The sequence below is a fragment of the Toxorhynchites rutilus genome, chromosome 3 (assembly GCF_029784135.1).
Source record: "Toxorhynchites rutilus septentrionalis strain SRP chromosome 3, ASM2978413v1, whole genome shotgun sequence".
NCBI classification, from domain to species: Eukaryota; Metazoa; Arthropoda; class Insecta; order Diptera; family Culicidae; genus Toxorhynchites; species Toxorhynchites rutilus.
The window spans coordinates 214,317,741-214,333,354 of NC_073746.1; the positions used below are offsets into that span (position 1 = coordinate 214,317,741).

Sequence of the window (15,614 nt, forward strand, 5' to 3'; positions counted from 1 at the left end):
CCTTCTCTTCATTCAAAATACAGTTCTGGTAGAACTACATATATTCACATGAAAACACTAGGTATATAAAACTTATATTCATAATGTACAGTTTCACAACATTACAACTTGTATTCATTTAACAAAACATCCGATAAAATATTTAATTTATTGTTGATTCCATAGTGAACGATTCGGACGTATCTGCTCGGCAGAATAATAAAATCATTTCCGCTTACGCTTTGCTGATCGCATATCTGTGCGATGTTCTCGATCGCTATCGGCAGCGGTGAACTCCCCAATTCCCTTGCGCATCTTTCGCTTCCCGATCGCATATGAGTGAGCGAAGATCAAGCATCTGTACCTTGTTCTTATTACCTGTGGTACAGCTGCACCGAGCTGATCGAACCCGTGTTTTCTGAATTCCCACCATTGTTTGTGAGCACCCTCTCATGATGTGCCTTTTGGGGATGGGTCATGAACAGATTGCATATGAAAAATCTTGAAACCACAGCTGCTGCTGCAACCACGAGCCTGCTCAAATTTGCGTTTCTTGGAAAGTACATATGAATGTCGAAGTTTGGCACGGCCAAAGTGAGTGCAGGCCTCGCAGGCGCACATCAGGACGGTGTTTTTACTGATAAGTGCCGTCAGAGCGGTCAAAGGTGTAATAAACCTTTCCGTCCCATTTCAAAATACGTTCGCAAACCTTTTCCGTAATTTGCAGAGCGCACACGTTCATCTTAGGCGCATCTCGTTTTACAATGATTCTCACAACGACGGCAACGTAAATTTGCAATGATAAATGAACATGAAAAACTTACTGGACAAAAGACTTGGCTGTCATCAACAGTATTACAAAAACTTTTGTCCAGTTGCTGTGTACTCATTCACTCACTAATTTATTTTATTTCTAATCATACACAAACAGCATGATTTATTTCACACGCTCTGTTGCCACATACTTTTTTAACAGTCTCAGATAGTTAGATAAAAATGAACAATTTTTTATGAGCCAATTATAATAACATTGCCTAACAAGCCAGGGGCACTACTTATTTATATGTATTATCTGTTCACTTCCTGTGATCATCTTGAAATTTGCGTACGAAAGGATGTGTACCCATCCATTTATTCTAGAGTGTTTTTTTTTGTTTCAGCATTGTAGTAATATTGCTTTGCGATTAAAATTACATCATACATTTCTTTCAAACGCTATTCATCGCTGCTTCCGCGGATCCTCGTCCAGAAACGCGCTCAGCCGCAATTTCTCGAGGACGTATTCCTGGGGCAGAAGCAGCTTCTCGAGCGCATTTTGCATCAACGCATAGCGGATGACCAATAGCTGGGTGATTGCGTTCTGACAGAGTCGATGCTTCAGCGTCGGACAGGGAAACATCTTGATCACCGAGCACAGATCGGACAGTTTGGTCTTGAATTCCTCGAGCCAAGCTTTAACCACCTCTTCGTCGATCGCGTTCCGGGTCAGGTTGAACTGTATGAAATACCGAATAATAATATTAGAAGAGAAACTATTTTGGTGTGTTCAAGTTAACAAACACTCACCTTCATATTCAGCTGGATGAAGTCGCTCGAAATCTGCCCCTTGATGGAACAGTTGAAAATTTGTTTGACATTCTAGAACTCGTTCAGTATCGAATTTAAATGATGGAAGTTTTCTGTGAGCAAAACAAAAACAGTAGTTAATCAATGAATTATGAATAATTTGTCGCTGACATTACCCACCGTTGAACACAATCCATGGCAAAACACTCCATGATGACCTCGTGCGCCTGTGACCATTGCTTCGCTTTGAGCAGAAATTTGCATCACTTCACTTGTTCTAGAGCAGCGAAATAAAGCGAAATATAATTTTCGGCATCCATATCACTTGCAACTTTTGAAATGATTTCAAAATAAACAAACGTCAATAGCACACACATACTAATACATGGGACGAAAAATTGCCTGAATCGTACTAATACTAACAGACATGACGAACAACTGTCAATTCGCGTTGATGGTATTTAGTTTCGTGTTTTGCTTTTGGGAAGTGACAGTAAAAATAAATTTTTAGGTGCAATTAACACATATACAAAATAAAAATTATGAATGAAAATAAACATTTTTTGTAATAAATATATTTTATGTAATATAGCAATACGTTCTTTCACAAGTAGTGAAAAAACTCTGAACAAGAATTGTGTTTGATAGTGATTTCATATTATAATTATAAGTTTTGGTGAAAACATCAAGAACGTTATACAAACATAATTAAGTAAGAATCAGTTCCACGCGTTTTGAGTAATCAAATAATTTGAAGTGAAAATTTTCATTCAAAGCTTGAACAACTTAAAACTGTCTTATGGTCTGAGAATGTTATAGAGAATGATTTGCTTTCACAAACTGATGTCTCCACCAGATGTCGATACAATACTACTGTCATCGCGTATAATGCTTGTCCGGTCACCGGACATTGCAGTCGCAGTAGACCGCTGCATCACGGCGCCGTAAAGAGGTTGGTACGGTTGAAATTTGCCATTTGGGTTTCAGACCGGTCCGGCAGAAACCGGATAATGTGTAATCGGCCTAAGCGAGTAGATATGGAACAAAGTGAGTGATAGACGCTGATCTGCAAGTGCGCTGAAAGCTGACAGGTTAAAGAACACATATGACGCACGAAGTGAATTGCGTTGAAGACCGAAGAAAAGTGAATGAAAGACAATAGGAGTGATTTAAAAACAACAAAAAAAACAACAACTGACAAGACGGTGAATGTGAAAATCGTCAAGATGCGTGAGTCTTTGTGTGTATGCAACGTGAAGAGACTATGCATTCGATTTAACAATAATGTGATCGGAGCATAAAATATCAATGGAATCACAATCGTACGAAAGCGAGAGTAGCGGTCAGTGAAATTGTGTGAAGATCGCCTCAGCCACCTGACCAGCCAGAATAAATAGCATTTACAAGTCAAGCAGTATTCGACAAAAATGGCCTTCGATTTGGACCCAACTGGACTCTTCTGGAAGGATCTGGTGAAAGCAACGTTCCAGCAGCATGAATAGAAAGCAGCGTGAGCAGCGAATCAAGCGACGGTGGTCCAAGGACAGTTCTCAAGTAAATGATTAAATGTAGTTCTAGTTATCGTACTATTGCTTGCGATTGCAAAAATTTATAAAACATATAAAAATTGTACCCGATCGGAAGCTCTGAAAGCAGCTAGATCTGTTACCGGATTACAAGAGACAGCTTGAAATATACATATATATACTTTATTATTCTTTTAGTATTTTTTTTAATTCTGATAAAAGTACGAATACGAAAATGATTAAAGACGAGTTCCAAGAGTTCCTATAATTATTGGATGCGGTTAGTAAGGGAAAAGGCGAAGGAGCTTTTGCGCCTGATAATGTAGTATTCGGTCAAAGTAATAATCCGAAAACATGGGAAGAATTATTAGATAGGATTGACGAATTGCCTGGATGTGATCCAATCACGTGGTTGAAACTTCCCGGCCAAAAAGAAAGAAGGAAACAAAAATTTGCACATAAACACTAAAAAATTAAAATGTAATAGTGATTGATTATCGAACAGTAAAAATAAAATCGTTTTGTTTTCTCAATCATTTAAATTTTATTATTATGAAAGAACAAATACTATACGAAATAAATATATAATGAGTTGTGTTGGAGTTGTATAATGAAATTTGTTGGAACTATGTGTTAAACGGACCAATTCAAGGAAATTGAATCATATCTAAAAAAGGAATACCAGAACCTAAATAAAAATAAAAACAGACCACGAACATTGCATAATATAGAATCTAAAAGGCAACAATTGCAAGAAAATTTGGCCAAATATAGAACTGTATTAAAATCGTTTGAATATCGACTTGGAGCATCAGTTTGGAATGATGAAGTTGAAACTTATGGTGCACTGAAACAAATATACCAGAAAGCCATAAAAATGTTAGATGAATCAGAAGTAATACAAAGGAAATACGATAGTGAACCGGAAACATTTGGAAAATCCAGTTGTTCGTTACACTCTTTTAAATTAAACACTGAAGACTCATTATTAACAGTAAAAAGCGAAATTAATTTGATTAAAAAGAGAATCAAATTAAAAATACTAGTAAAAATCTTAATTTGGTATTTTAAAACACGTAAACCAAGCAAAATGGCATTAAGCATTAAAACAGCCGCTGAATTAGCAACACTAATACCCACCTATGATGGAAGTCCAGGTGGAGTAAGATCTTTTATAGATGCAGTTAATCTGACTAGTACAATAGTACCAGATGAAAATCAGACTGCAGCTATTCAAATAATTGAGTGGTAGTAGCGAGAAATTTATTCTCCGCCACCCCAACTGATTATGACGAAATCACAACGCGAATAAAATCAAATTGTGAAAAAAAAGGGAATTCTGATTTAGCAGTAGCTAATCTAAAAAATTTTAAATTAAAATCTGTTAATGAAATCGAGAATTTTACAAAACAACTCGAGGTTCTAACAGATAAATTGAAAGACACTTATATTAGAGAACAAATTCCTGACGATGTGGCTAGAAAAATGTCTCAAAAAACAGCCATTCAGACCCTTATAAATGAAACATCAAATAAGGAAACAAAAATGATGCTGAAGATTGGTAATTTTGATAATCTCCAAGAAGCCATCAATGTCATGGTGGAGAATGAGAAAACAGAAAATAGAGACACAAATGCAGTAGTACTGCATTCGATTAAAAACAGACAACCGAACAATTATGGTCAGAATAATAACAAATACATAAATCGCAATTCTAGCCATAGAAATCCGATGATGAACGACAGATTTAACCAGAGAAATTATTTTCAAGGCAGATATCAGACTAGATACCCAAATAATAACAGTAACTTCAATCGTAATTGGCAACAATATCCCGTAGGTAGAAATTTCAACCAATACCCTTCTCAAAGAAATTTCAACCAAAATATTAATAGAAATCCTAACGGAACTTTCAATAGAAATAACATTCCAACGAGAATGTACGTTGCTAATCAGCATGACATTCCTCGACTAAATAATCATTCAAGCAATAATCGATTTTATTCACAAAACGAATCAGATAATACTTGCCAAGCTTTGGTACCTGTAACTTCACGGATCGCGGTAACAAAGCAGATGGGAGTAGCTTTTCCAAATTCGTAGTGTCCTTTATTGTTCAATGTTCGGATCACTTTAAATTCCTGTTCATATAAATAAAATATTTTATGTTTAGGATAAGTTTTAAATAAATATTTCTTACGTTTTAGTGCTTCTTCCCTATCTTTTATCCTTCATTTATACTTCCACTAACTGTCTGTTCCGACTTCCGATTGATTGTTTCCCTAATTAATATATGTGTTGAATGTGGCGTTTTAAATTAGTTCAAGCAAATTGATTGTGCTTACCACGTACTCAAAATTTAAACTAACCAATCCGTACTTTTAGATTAAGTTAGATAAGATTTAGAATAAGTATCTAAAACATAGACTTATTAGTTTAGGTAGAAATAGGCTATATTAAATAATTAAATACCTTCGATAAAGATTAATTTTAGTACACTTTTATAAATACAGCGATATAATCTCTTCTATTCACCTTCTAACTTTGATAAAAACAATCTTTATTTCTATAGATTTCTTCTGTTTATTCTCTGGGACTTTTGACAGTTGCTTTTGTTTTTTTTCTCTCTTTCTCTATCCCTATCTCTCTATTTGCATCGACACACCCCAACCCAACACAGACCAATTTCGCCCGTTCATAGAGACGCTGCTGTTGTGGGAGCGTTCCACACCGAGGGGTCCGGTGACACTCCCCCCCAGTTTGCTGACTCCGCCTCTGTGTCAGCTAACTCCTCTTTGTCCTTGACGTCTAACACAGCGACCTTTACTGAAGGTCTTTCGTACACGCCGTTTGCTGTTTGGATAGTCACCCTGCGTACTTGCCCATCCTTATTCGATGTGCCTATCACACGGCCCTTCGGCCAGCAGTTCCTCGGATGATCCGCATCGACGATCAAGACTATGTCGCCGTCCTTGATCGGTGGAGCTTTTTGGAACCATTTAAAGCGTCGGGTTATTTCCGGTAGATACTCCCGGACCCACCTCTTCCAAAAATGATTTGCTAATGATTGTGATTGATGCCAGCCACGCGTAAGAGCGATTGAGTTGTCTTCAAGGAGAGCTGAATTAAGTGAAACTCCGTTTGTCACTGCAGCCGCATCCCAGACGAGCCTTATTTTCCCTGGTTTATTGGGATTAGTAACGGGGAAAACTGGTAAGTACCAGACACGTTCGTGATTTTCGTCTAACTCTTCGGCCGACAGCTTCCGTACGTACCCTTTCGAAGCGTATTCTGTCAGTTTCTCCTTCACTATCTGCGCTAGATTTGGATCTTTTTGCATCCGTTTTTCGAGGTTATAAAAAAAAATTTCAGGGCCATAGACTTATTGTCGGGCATACGGACGTTGTCGTGTCTCCATATTAAACCAGTTTCATACCTCTCCCCATTGAAATGGGTAAGTTCACGCAACATCTTCATTGCTCGTTCATCTTCTTGAGAATGAGCAGCCATTGTAGGCGACATTATACCGAGACTGTCGAGAGAGAAATACTCCTTCATCGCACGTTCCATGTTGTTATCATTCACGTGATCGCACTCACGAACGTGATACGTATAGTGAACCATACTCACGGACTGACCCGTTGAAGCACCTCCATAAATCGACCAGCCTAGATTGGTTTTAATAGCAATTGGTTGACCAGGCTGCCCCTCACGTTTGCATGTTGAACACCGATCAAAATACGCGGCCGGACGTTTTGGTATGATTGTATGGGAAGACCTTTCAAATAATAATTTTCACGTTGAAGTTGTTCTGCTTGAAGGGTTTGACTTGGTAGTTGAAGCTCCTTCACTGTTCGAACGTTATTGAGATGAAACCGTCTCCCTTTGTGTCCAGAAATGTCGAGATCAACACTTCGTGAGCCATCCTCCGTTCGATGCGTACCACCGGTCCACTTGAGGCATAACGGACGAGATTCTCCAGAGAGGTTCAACTCATCTGCTAACTTTTCGTCCATGAGCGTCAGTGAATATCCATCATCTAAGAAAGCGTAACAATGCACCACTATTCCGCTACCATACAGTACTACAGGAATATAACGGAATATGATAGCGCTGGATCCAGATTGATGAGTGTTACACGACTGCTCCTCTCGACTTGGACCAGCTTTCACTACCGTTGACTCTGCATTGAGTTTCTTGTGCAACAATGAATGATGCTTGAACGTGCACCCGTTTACTCCGCATTCCTTCGATTCGCAACCTCCTTTGTGTTGCTTCAGACATTTACGACATGCTCTTGCTTCACGTATGATGGCCCATCTTCCGTCGTAGGAGAGACCCAAGAAACGACCACATTTCGAAAGAGAAGCACAAGTTCCTTTACAGACGATACATGATTTAGTATAAACTTTCTTTTCTCCAGTCGCCTTTGGCATCCCTGATCCGTGTGGAAAACCTTTCCTTGATTCCTGCTGTTCAGCGTGTGTATTCAGGAAAGCTTTGGATTTTTTACGTGACTCGTGACCCTGGTTGTTTCCTTGGTTTCCACGTACCTCACAAACCAAACATGCATCTTCGGCTATCTTGTAAGTCCACTCGCTAAAAGTTGTCAGGTTAACCTTCCGAATACTTCTAGTGTGTCTCGCCCACTCTAGCTTCATCGAGGCGGGCAGCTTTCCCACCAACTCGTTCAGTAACGAAACATCTCGCATGTACTCCTTCCTTCCACAAGCAGCTATCGTTGTTTCCAAGTTCGGCACGGCTAACGCAAAATCAATCATTTTATTCATCGAGTCGGCTTTCACTGGTGGCATGGCTAGCAACTTATGCTTCAGCGAATGTATCACGAACTGTGGCTGGCCAAACCTCAGCTTGAGGGCGTCCATTGCCTTGCGTACTGTCGACGGGTGTAACAAGAAGCTCCGAACTGTTGCATATGCATCTCCTTTCAAACAACTTCTTAGTCGAATCATATTTTCATCATCGGTATAACCGCACATTCGTGTTGTACTCTCGTAAGTGGAAGCAAACATAGGCCACTCTTTTGGGTCTCCTGTAAACACTGGCAAGTCCTTTGCGACGACATGACGAGCAGCGAGTTGGTTACGAGTCAGGCTACAGTTTAACTGGTTGCTGGGCATAGAGTTTTTCTTTCGCTCGGTCAGTCTATCCTTTTTTGGCGTGGATCGCGTCGGGGGAATGAATTGAGTTTGCTCTTCATCTGCTGACGATTCTACACTGCTGTCATCCGATTCCGTTTCTCCAAGGTCTGATTCTTCGGCATTCTTGTCGTTAGCGTCCGTGGGTTCGCCCTTTTCTTCATCACCTTCGTCCAACCATCTCTTCACCTTCGAATCATTATCTTCCTCCTCTTCGGCCTCTTCTTCTTCTGATTCTTCCTGGTCTAGATCCGCTAGTTCTTGAAGTACACTAAACTGTTGGTCCATCAACTTTTTCTTCTCTTCTAACAACGTCTGTTCAGCTTCGATTTTATGCAGCTTTAATTGTAGTTGTGCTCTCGTAGATTTCTTGGAAGCCCCCGATGCTACTGACGGTGCCTTTGATGTCTTTCCAACTTGACGATTCGTCTTCTCATCTGGAACTTGTTGCTCCGGCACACCAGTTTCCTTCGACCTAGATTGCTTTTTCTCCTCCTTTGCCGCCCTCGAATGTTTCCCTATTCGATGAGTCTTCTTTTCCGTTGGGGCACGTTGCTTCGTTCCACTAATACTACCTGCTGGTTTCATCTTTTGATCGCGCGTTTTCTCCGCTTTTTTTGTACAATCATTACACCGCCAAGATTGATCCGCGATTTTATCGTCAACACCCACGCAGCTGTAATGATGCCAATCATCGCATTCATCACACTGCACCATACGGCTATTGTCATCTAACGCACACGTCCGACAGCTAAACCCAGCTGTTTTAGAATTCTCACCGGGAGTTTTAGATGAACTACTTTTAATAGAGGGGTTTTTGTTTGTCGAAATGGGTTTGAGAAGGGGATCTTTATTTATCTTTATCTCATTTACATCGATTGGGGGGTTTCTGTCGTTTGCGCTTATAGAAATCGTAGCTGAGCTCTTTCCTTGATCGGCAACTGCCGCTGAATGGCTAACCGGATCAGACATCCTTGGTGTAAAACGAATTTAAAGATTTGTTACTTCACGGATCGCGGTAACAAAGCAGATGGGAGTAGCTTTTCCAAATTCGTAGTGTCCTTTATTGTTCAATGTTCGGATCACTTTCCATTCCTGTTCATATAAATAAAATATTTTATGTTTCGGATAAGTTTTAAATAAATATTTCTTACGTTTTAGTGCTTCTTCCCTATCTTTTATCCTTCATTTATACTTCCGCTAACTGTCTGTTCCGACTTCCGATTGATTGTTTCCCTAATTAATATATGTGTTGAATGTGGCGTTTTAAATTAGTTCAAGCAAATTGATTGTGCTTACCACGTACTCAAAATTTATACTAACCAATAGAATAAATATCTAAAACATAGACTTATTAGTTTAGGTAGAAATAGGCTATATTAAATAATTAAATACCTTCGATAAAGATTAATTTTAGTACACTTTTATAAATACAGCGATATAATCTCTTCTATTCACCTTCTAACTTTGATAAAACAATCTTTATTTCTATAGATTTCTTCTGTTTATTCTCTGGGACTTTTGACAGTTGCTTTTGTTTTTTTTTCTCTCTTTCTCTATCCCTATCTCTCTATTTGCATCGACACACCCCAACCCAACACAGACCAATTTCGCCCGTTCATAGAGACGCTGCTGTTGTGGGAGCGTTCGACACCGAGGGGTCCGGTGACAGTACCGTTCAACAACAATAATACAAATAACCATAACAATCAACCGACACAATCAGGAAATTACAATCCTGATTATTGACGTAGGACTACGTCTAACCGGAAGATATAGGGGGTGAAATGGAAATCTAGGCACTGAACAAGTAGGAAAAAAATGCAAGATTTGGAACGCTTATAACTCGAGCATTTCTCAATAGATCGCAAAGGTTTTTGCATCAATTGATAGGAAATATATCTACGCATCTATCATAACGAATAACATTTCATTTTTCTTGAGATAAATAATTGAATAATTGTGAAATATCAAGCATTGTCAAAATGCACTATGTGCCCATTTTTGATTGGTCCATTTTGTGCTCCTCAAATCGTACCGATCAAAACGGGCAACCAGAGCAGCAGCGAAATAGAATGAAGCACGATTGGAAAGGAAAAAGAAAAAAATGAACGAAACATTGGTCGCAGTCTCACACATGCGTAATTCTCGAGCCAGCCAGTCAGCTTAAAAATCCCCGCTCCGCTGCCGTAACGATCATTCTCATTCAAACCGTACACCACATCGGTTCGCATCACAACACATCAACAAACCAACCCAAGCAGCCATGTCTGGACATGGTAAAGGAGGAAAAGTGAAGGGAAAGGCAAAATCCCGCTCGAACCGTGTTGATCTGGAGTTCCCCGCAAGGGTAGCTAGGCCGAGCGCGTTAGTACCAGTGCAGCAGTCCAGCTAGCCGGCGTTATATAGTTTCGGCCTCCGAAGTGATCGAGTTAGCTGGCAAAGCTGCTCGCGACGATAAGAAAACCCGCATTCGGAACAGAACACATTCGGTTCGGTGGACATCAAGATAACAGGCAGTTGCAGCGAGTGGCGAGTGGCAAACGCAATCGCAAAACGGCATCAGGTAGCAGAAGAAAAAAGTTTGTTTTTTATACAAACTGCTTTGGTGGCAAATCCAGAACAAGGCGGCATCGAGGGCGTTCGAAATGGTTTTTTTCAAAACCACGAGTACTAAGTTTTCTAAATTGGAACCATTCCATAAAACAAGGCGCTTTTCAGGGCCAAGAGTTTAGGAAATACAGTTCAATGCTTTCTAAAACATTATCCAAAATAATAATAAAACACAAATTGATTTTTTCATAATTTGTTTGCCAGGATCTGATGAGTATGTGAATTTGGCAGTTGTTCTGAGCTTATTGATAGTTGGGGACTTTCCTGATTATTCAATTTTCACCAATTCTTAAATTGTTTCCAGATTGAAAGTACAGTAATTTACAATTAGTTCGACATTTAGCTAATTGGACGGACATGTAATGCGACATATTTAGTTGGACATTTTTGTAAACATAGAGATCCAAATTATGACCCCACATTGAAAGTCGACACTGTACCACTGTCATCGCAAATGTTCAATTACAGGTTAAAATCGCCTCCAATGCGACACTGAGTGGTGTTTCGGCACGTAGCATTGAATGTAATTTACTGTACAACATGTCACAAAGCTGGATGGGAAAAAATTTTCCAACTGTTAAAGCTGTGGCGAGCGGCAACAAATCGCTAAAAAGGAATGTTTAGCCGAACAAGATGGGGATATCGAGTGATAACAAAACAATAAACTCTTTAGATTGAAGATAATTTTGTGATCCTGAAAAGGACCCTTTTTAGCCTGCATGTGAATCCAACGAGCGAACAAATCGTAATGAATGTATTTTTTTGCCATTGCTCCCTTTTAACGCTCATTCGTTAGTCTCGTTGGACTCGCCCCTCTGGCTGAGTCTGCCGATTTGTCTCTATCCTGTGAGTGTGTACCGCTAGAGTATAAAACACGCGGACCCCAAAAAAATATCTTATTTTCTTTCAAACCGTAAACCCGTGTGATTGTACGGCATCGGCATCGTGGACGTAACAAAGAAGGACAAATTAAGGCAAAGGCAAAGTCCCACTCGAACCGTGCAGGTGTGCCGTTCCCCGTAGGTGTATCCGCCAATTGCTCAGCAAGGGTAGCTAGGCCGAGCGCGTTAGTACCAGTGCAGCAGTCCACCTAGCCGGCGTTATATAGTTTCGGCCGTCGGAGTGCTCGAGTTGGCTTGCAAAGCTGCTCACGACAATCAGAGAACCCGCATCAAGAACAGAGCACCTTCGGTTTGGCGCTCATCAAGGCAACAATTAGTTTCAGTGAGTGGCAAAGTGTTTCTACGGCACGTCGCATTAAATGTAATTTACTGAACAACATGTCACAAGCTGGATGGGAATAAATTTTCCAACTGTGAAAGCTGTGGCGAGTGGCAAACGCAATAGCTAAACAGGAAGGTTTAACCGAACAAGATGGGAATATCGAGTGATAACAAAAACACAACACCAGAGGTTCTTTTCAGAACCATCAACATATTCATAAAGAGTAAACAGTAAACTAATCCATTTTTCAGGTAGATAGGTAGGTATTCACGTAGGAGAAGAAAATAAAACAATATATTTAAAATATATATTTAACAAAAGCTGTCCTCTTTGTATAGTCCTACGTCACTCCGGTTATGTCCCCGACATTACCCACCCGTCTTTTTTTTAGCCAACCAGTAACTATTGAGCACAGATGTCGACTAACTGGGCAATTGTTACGGTCAGGCTCACCGATTTTGACAATAAATTTAAATGCATCAAACTTCATTCAGGTCAAAGTGCACATGACTGGAAATAAAGTATGCAACCTAATCATTGACACCGGTGCAGATATTTCGTTGTTTAAAGCACGAAATATTCTCCCAAATCAACCTGTAAATATTAATAATAAGATAAAATTAACCGGAATTACGGAAAATAGCGTAGAAACTTTAGGAATAGCAAATACAGCTATGTGTTTTAATAATACTTTAACTTTAAATCATGATTTTCATCTAGTTACCGCAGACTTACCAATACAAGCAGACGGTATACTAGGACGAGATTTTTTAATAAATTATAAGTGCTTAATAGATTACGAACATTGGCTACTTACTTTTAATATAGCTAATGTACAGATTTACTACCAATTGAAGATAATTTAAAAGAAGGCTTCATGTTACCAAGCCGAAGTGAAGTAGTTAGAAGGATCTTCAATGCCACTAACGTTCCTAGAGGAACTTCGCCGTCTCAACATAGTATTACTTGCGTCATTTTTATTAGTACTAAGTTGAGATTTCTATGCCAAATAACACGCCTTGAATGCATTCTTAGTGGCAAGCTCTAGAATACGCGTGATCACAGTGCAAGTCGGAGGAAATTTCTTTGACGAAAAATTCCCCCGACCAGAACGGGAATCGAACCCGAACACCCGGCATGTTAGTTATGACGCTAACCACTCGGCCAAGGGAGCACAAGGTTAGAAGGATACCGTATTTGAATATTATAGAAGATATGGTAGTCCATTCAGAATAAATTTACCCAGGAGTTTTCTGTGGAAATACTATAATTTCACCAGCAAAACCCTATGTAAAATTTGTAAATACAACAAGCAAACCTTTGTATATACACTATTTAAAATTTAGACCTACTTTAAGTATTTTAAATAATTACTCAATACTTATTGGTAATAACAAAAAATTTAATAGTAATAGATTCGATGAAATTTTGACGTAGGACTACGTCTAACCGGAAGATATAGGGGGTGAAATGGAAATCTAGGCACTGAACAAGTAGGAGAAAATGCAAGATTTGGAACGCTTATAACTCGAGCATTTCTCAATAGATCGCAAAAGTTTTTGCATCAATTGATAGGAAATATATCTACGCATCTATCATAACGAATAACATTTCATTTTTCTTGAGATAAATAATTGAATAATTGTGAAATATCAAGCATTGTCCAAATGCACTATGTGCCCATTTTTGATTGGTCCATTTTGTGCTCCTCAAATCGTACCGACCAAAAGGGGCAACCAGAGCAGCAGCGAAATAGAATGAAGCACGATTGGAAAGGAAAAAGAAAAAAAATGAACGAAACATTGGTCGCAGTCTCACACATGCGTAATTCTCTACCAGCCAGTCAGCTTAAAAATCCCCGCTCCGCTACAGTAACGATCATTCTCATTCAAACCGTACACCACATCGGTTCGTATCACAACACATCAACAAACCAACCCAAGCAGCCATGTCTGGACATGGTAAAGGAGGAAAAGTGAAGGGAAAGGCAAAATCCCGCTCCAACCGTGTTGATCTGGAGTTCCCCGCAAGGGTAGCTAGGCCGAGCGCGTTAGTACCAGTGCACCAGTCCACCTAGCCGGCGTTATATAGTTTCGGCCGCCGAAGTGATCGAGTTAGCTGGCAAAGCTGCTCGCGACGATAAGAAAACCCGCATTCGGAACAGAACACATTCGGTTCGGTGGACATCAAGACAACAGGCAGTTGCAGCGAGTTGCGAGTGGTAGCAGGTAGCAGAAAAAAAAGTTTGTTCTTTATACAAACTGCTTTGGTGGCAAATCCAGAACAAGGCGGCATCGAGGGCGTTCGAAATGGTTTTTTTTCAAAACCACGAGTACTAAGTTTTCTAAATTGGAACCATTCCATAAAACAAGGCGCTTTTCAGGGCCATTAAACCTTTCAAAAAAGAGTTTAGTTCAATGCTTTCTAAAACGTTATCCAAAATAATAATAAAACACAAATTGATTTTTTCATCATTTGTTTGCCAGGATCTGATGAGTATGTGAATTTGGCAGTTGTTCTGAGCTTATTGATAGTTGGGGACTTTCCTGATTATTCAATTTTCACCAATTCTTAAATTGTTTCCAGATTGAAAGAACAGTAATTTACAATTAGTTCGACATTTAGCTAATTGGACGGACCTGTAATGCGACTTATTTAGTTGGACATTTTTGTAAACATAGAGATCCAAATTATGACCCCACATTGAAAGTCGACACTGTACCACTGTCATCGCAAATGTTTAATTACAGGTTAAAATCGCCTCCAATGCGACACTGAGTGGCGCTTCGGCACGTCGCATTGAATGTAATTTACTGTACAACATGTCACAAAGCTTGATGGGATGAAATTTTCCAACTGTGAAAGCTGTGGCGAGTGGCAACAAATCGCTAAACAGGAAGGTTTAGCCGAACAAGATGGGAATATCGAGTGATAACAAAACAATAAACTCTTTAGATTGAAGATAATTTTGTGATCCTGAAAAGGACCCTTTTTAGCCTGCATGTGAATCCAACGAGCGAACAAATCGTAATTAATGTATTTTTTTGCCATCGCTCCCTTTTAACGCTCATTCGTTCGTCTCGTTGGTCTCGCCCCTCTGGCTGAGTCTGCCGATTTGTCTCTATCCTGTGAATGTGTACCGCTAGAGTATAAAACACGCGGACCCCAAAAAATATTTTATTTTCTTTCAAACCGTAAACCCGTGTGGTTGTACGGCATCGGCATCGTGGACGTAACAAAGGAGGACAAGTTAAGGGAAAGGCAAAGTCTCACTCGAACCGTGCAGGTCTCCAGTTCCCTGTTGGTCGCATTCACTGATTGCTCCGCAAGGATAACCAGGCCGAACGGATTGTTGCCGGAGCACCAGTATACCTAACAGCGATTATAGAGTTTCGGCCGTCGGAGTGCTCGAGTTGGCTTGCAAAGCTGCTCACGACAATCAGAAAACCCGCATCAAGAACAGAGCAGCTTCGGTTCGGCGCTCATCAAGACAACAATTAGTTTAAGTGAGTGGCAAAGTGTTTCTCCGACACGTCGCATTAAATGT

General features: G+C 39.8%; 1 protein-coding gene across 2 annotated transcripts; it reads right to left on the reverse strand.

Moving 5' to 3' along the window:
* Positions 1 to 647: 647 nt before the first annotated feature.
* LOC129777504 (nuclear pore complex protein Nup98-Nup96-like) lies at positions 648 to 1,901 on the reverse strand. 2 transcript variants are annotated; one of them, XM_055783797.1, is made up of 3 exons: positions 1,726 to 1,901; positions 1,546 to 1,658; positions 648 to 1,474 (listed from the first exon to the last, which is right to left on the reverse strand). In XM_055783797.1, the coding sequence occupies exons 2-3, from the start codon at positions 1,549 to 1,551 to the stop codon at positions 1,199 to 1,201; spliced, it is 282 nt and encodes a 93-aa protein (XP_055639772.1). In that variant the 5' UTR covers positions 1,552 to 1,658; positions 1,726 to 1,901; the 3' UTR covers positions 648 to 1,198. The 2 variants fall into 2 exon arrangements, with proteins under 2 accessions (XP_055639772.1, XP_055639773.1); XM_055783798.1 differs by having other exon boundaries at positions 1,722 to 1,901.
* Positions 1,902 to 15,614: the final 13,713 nt, after the last annotated feature.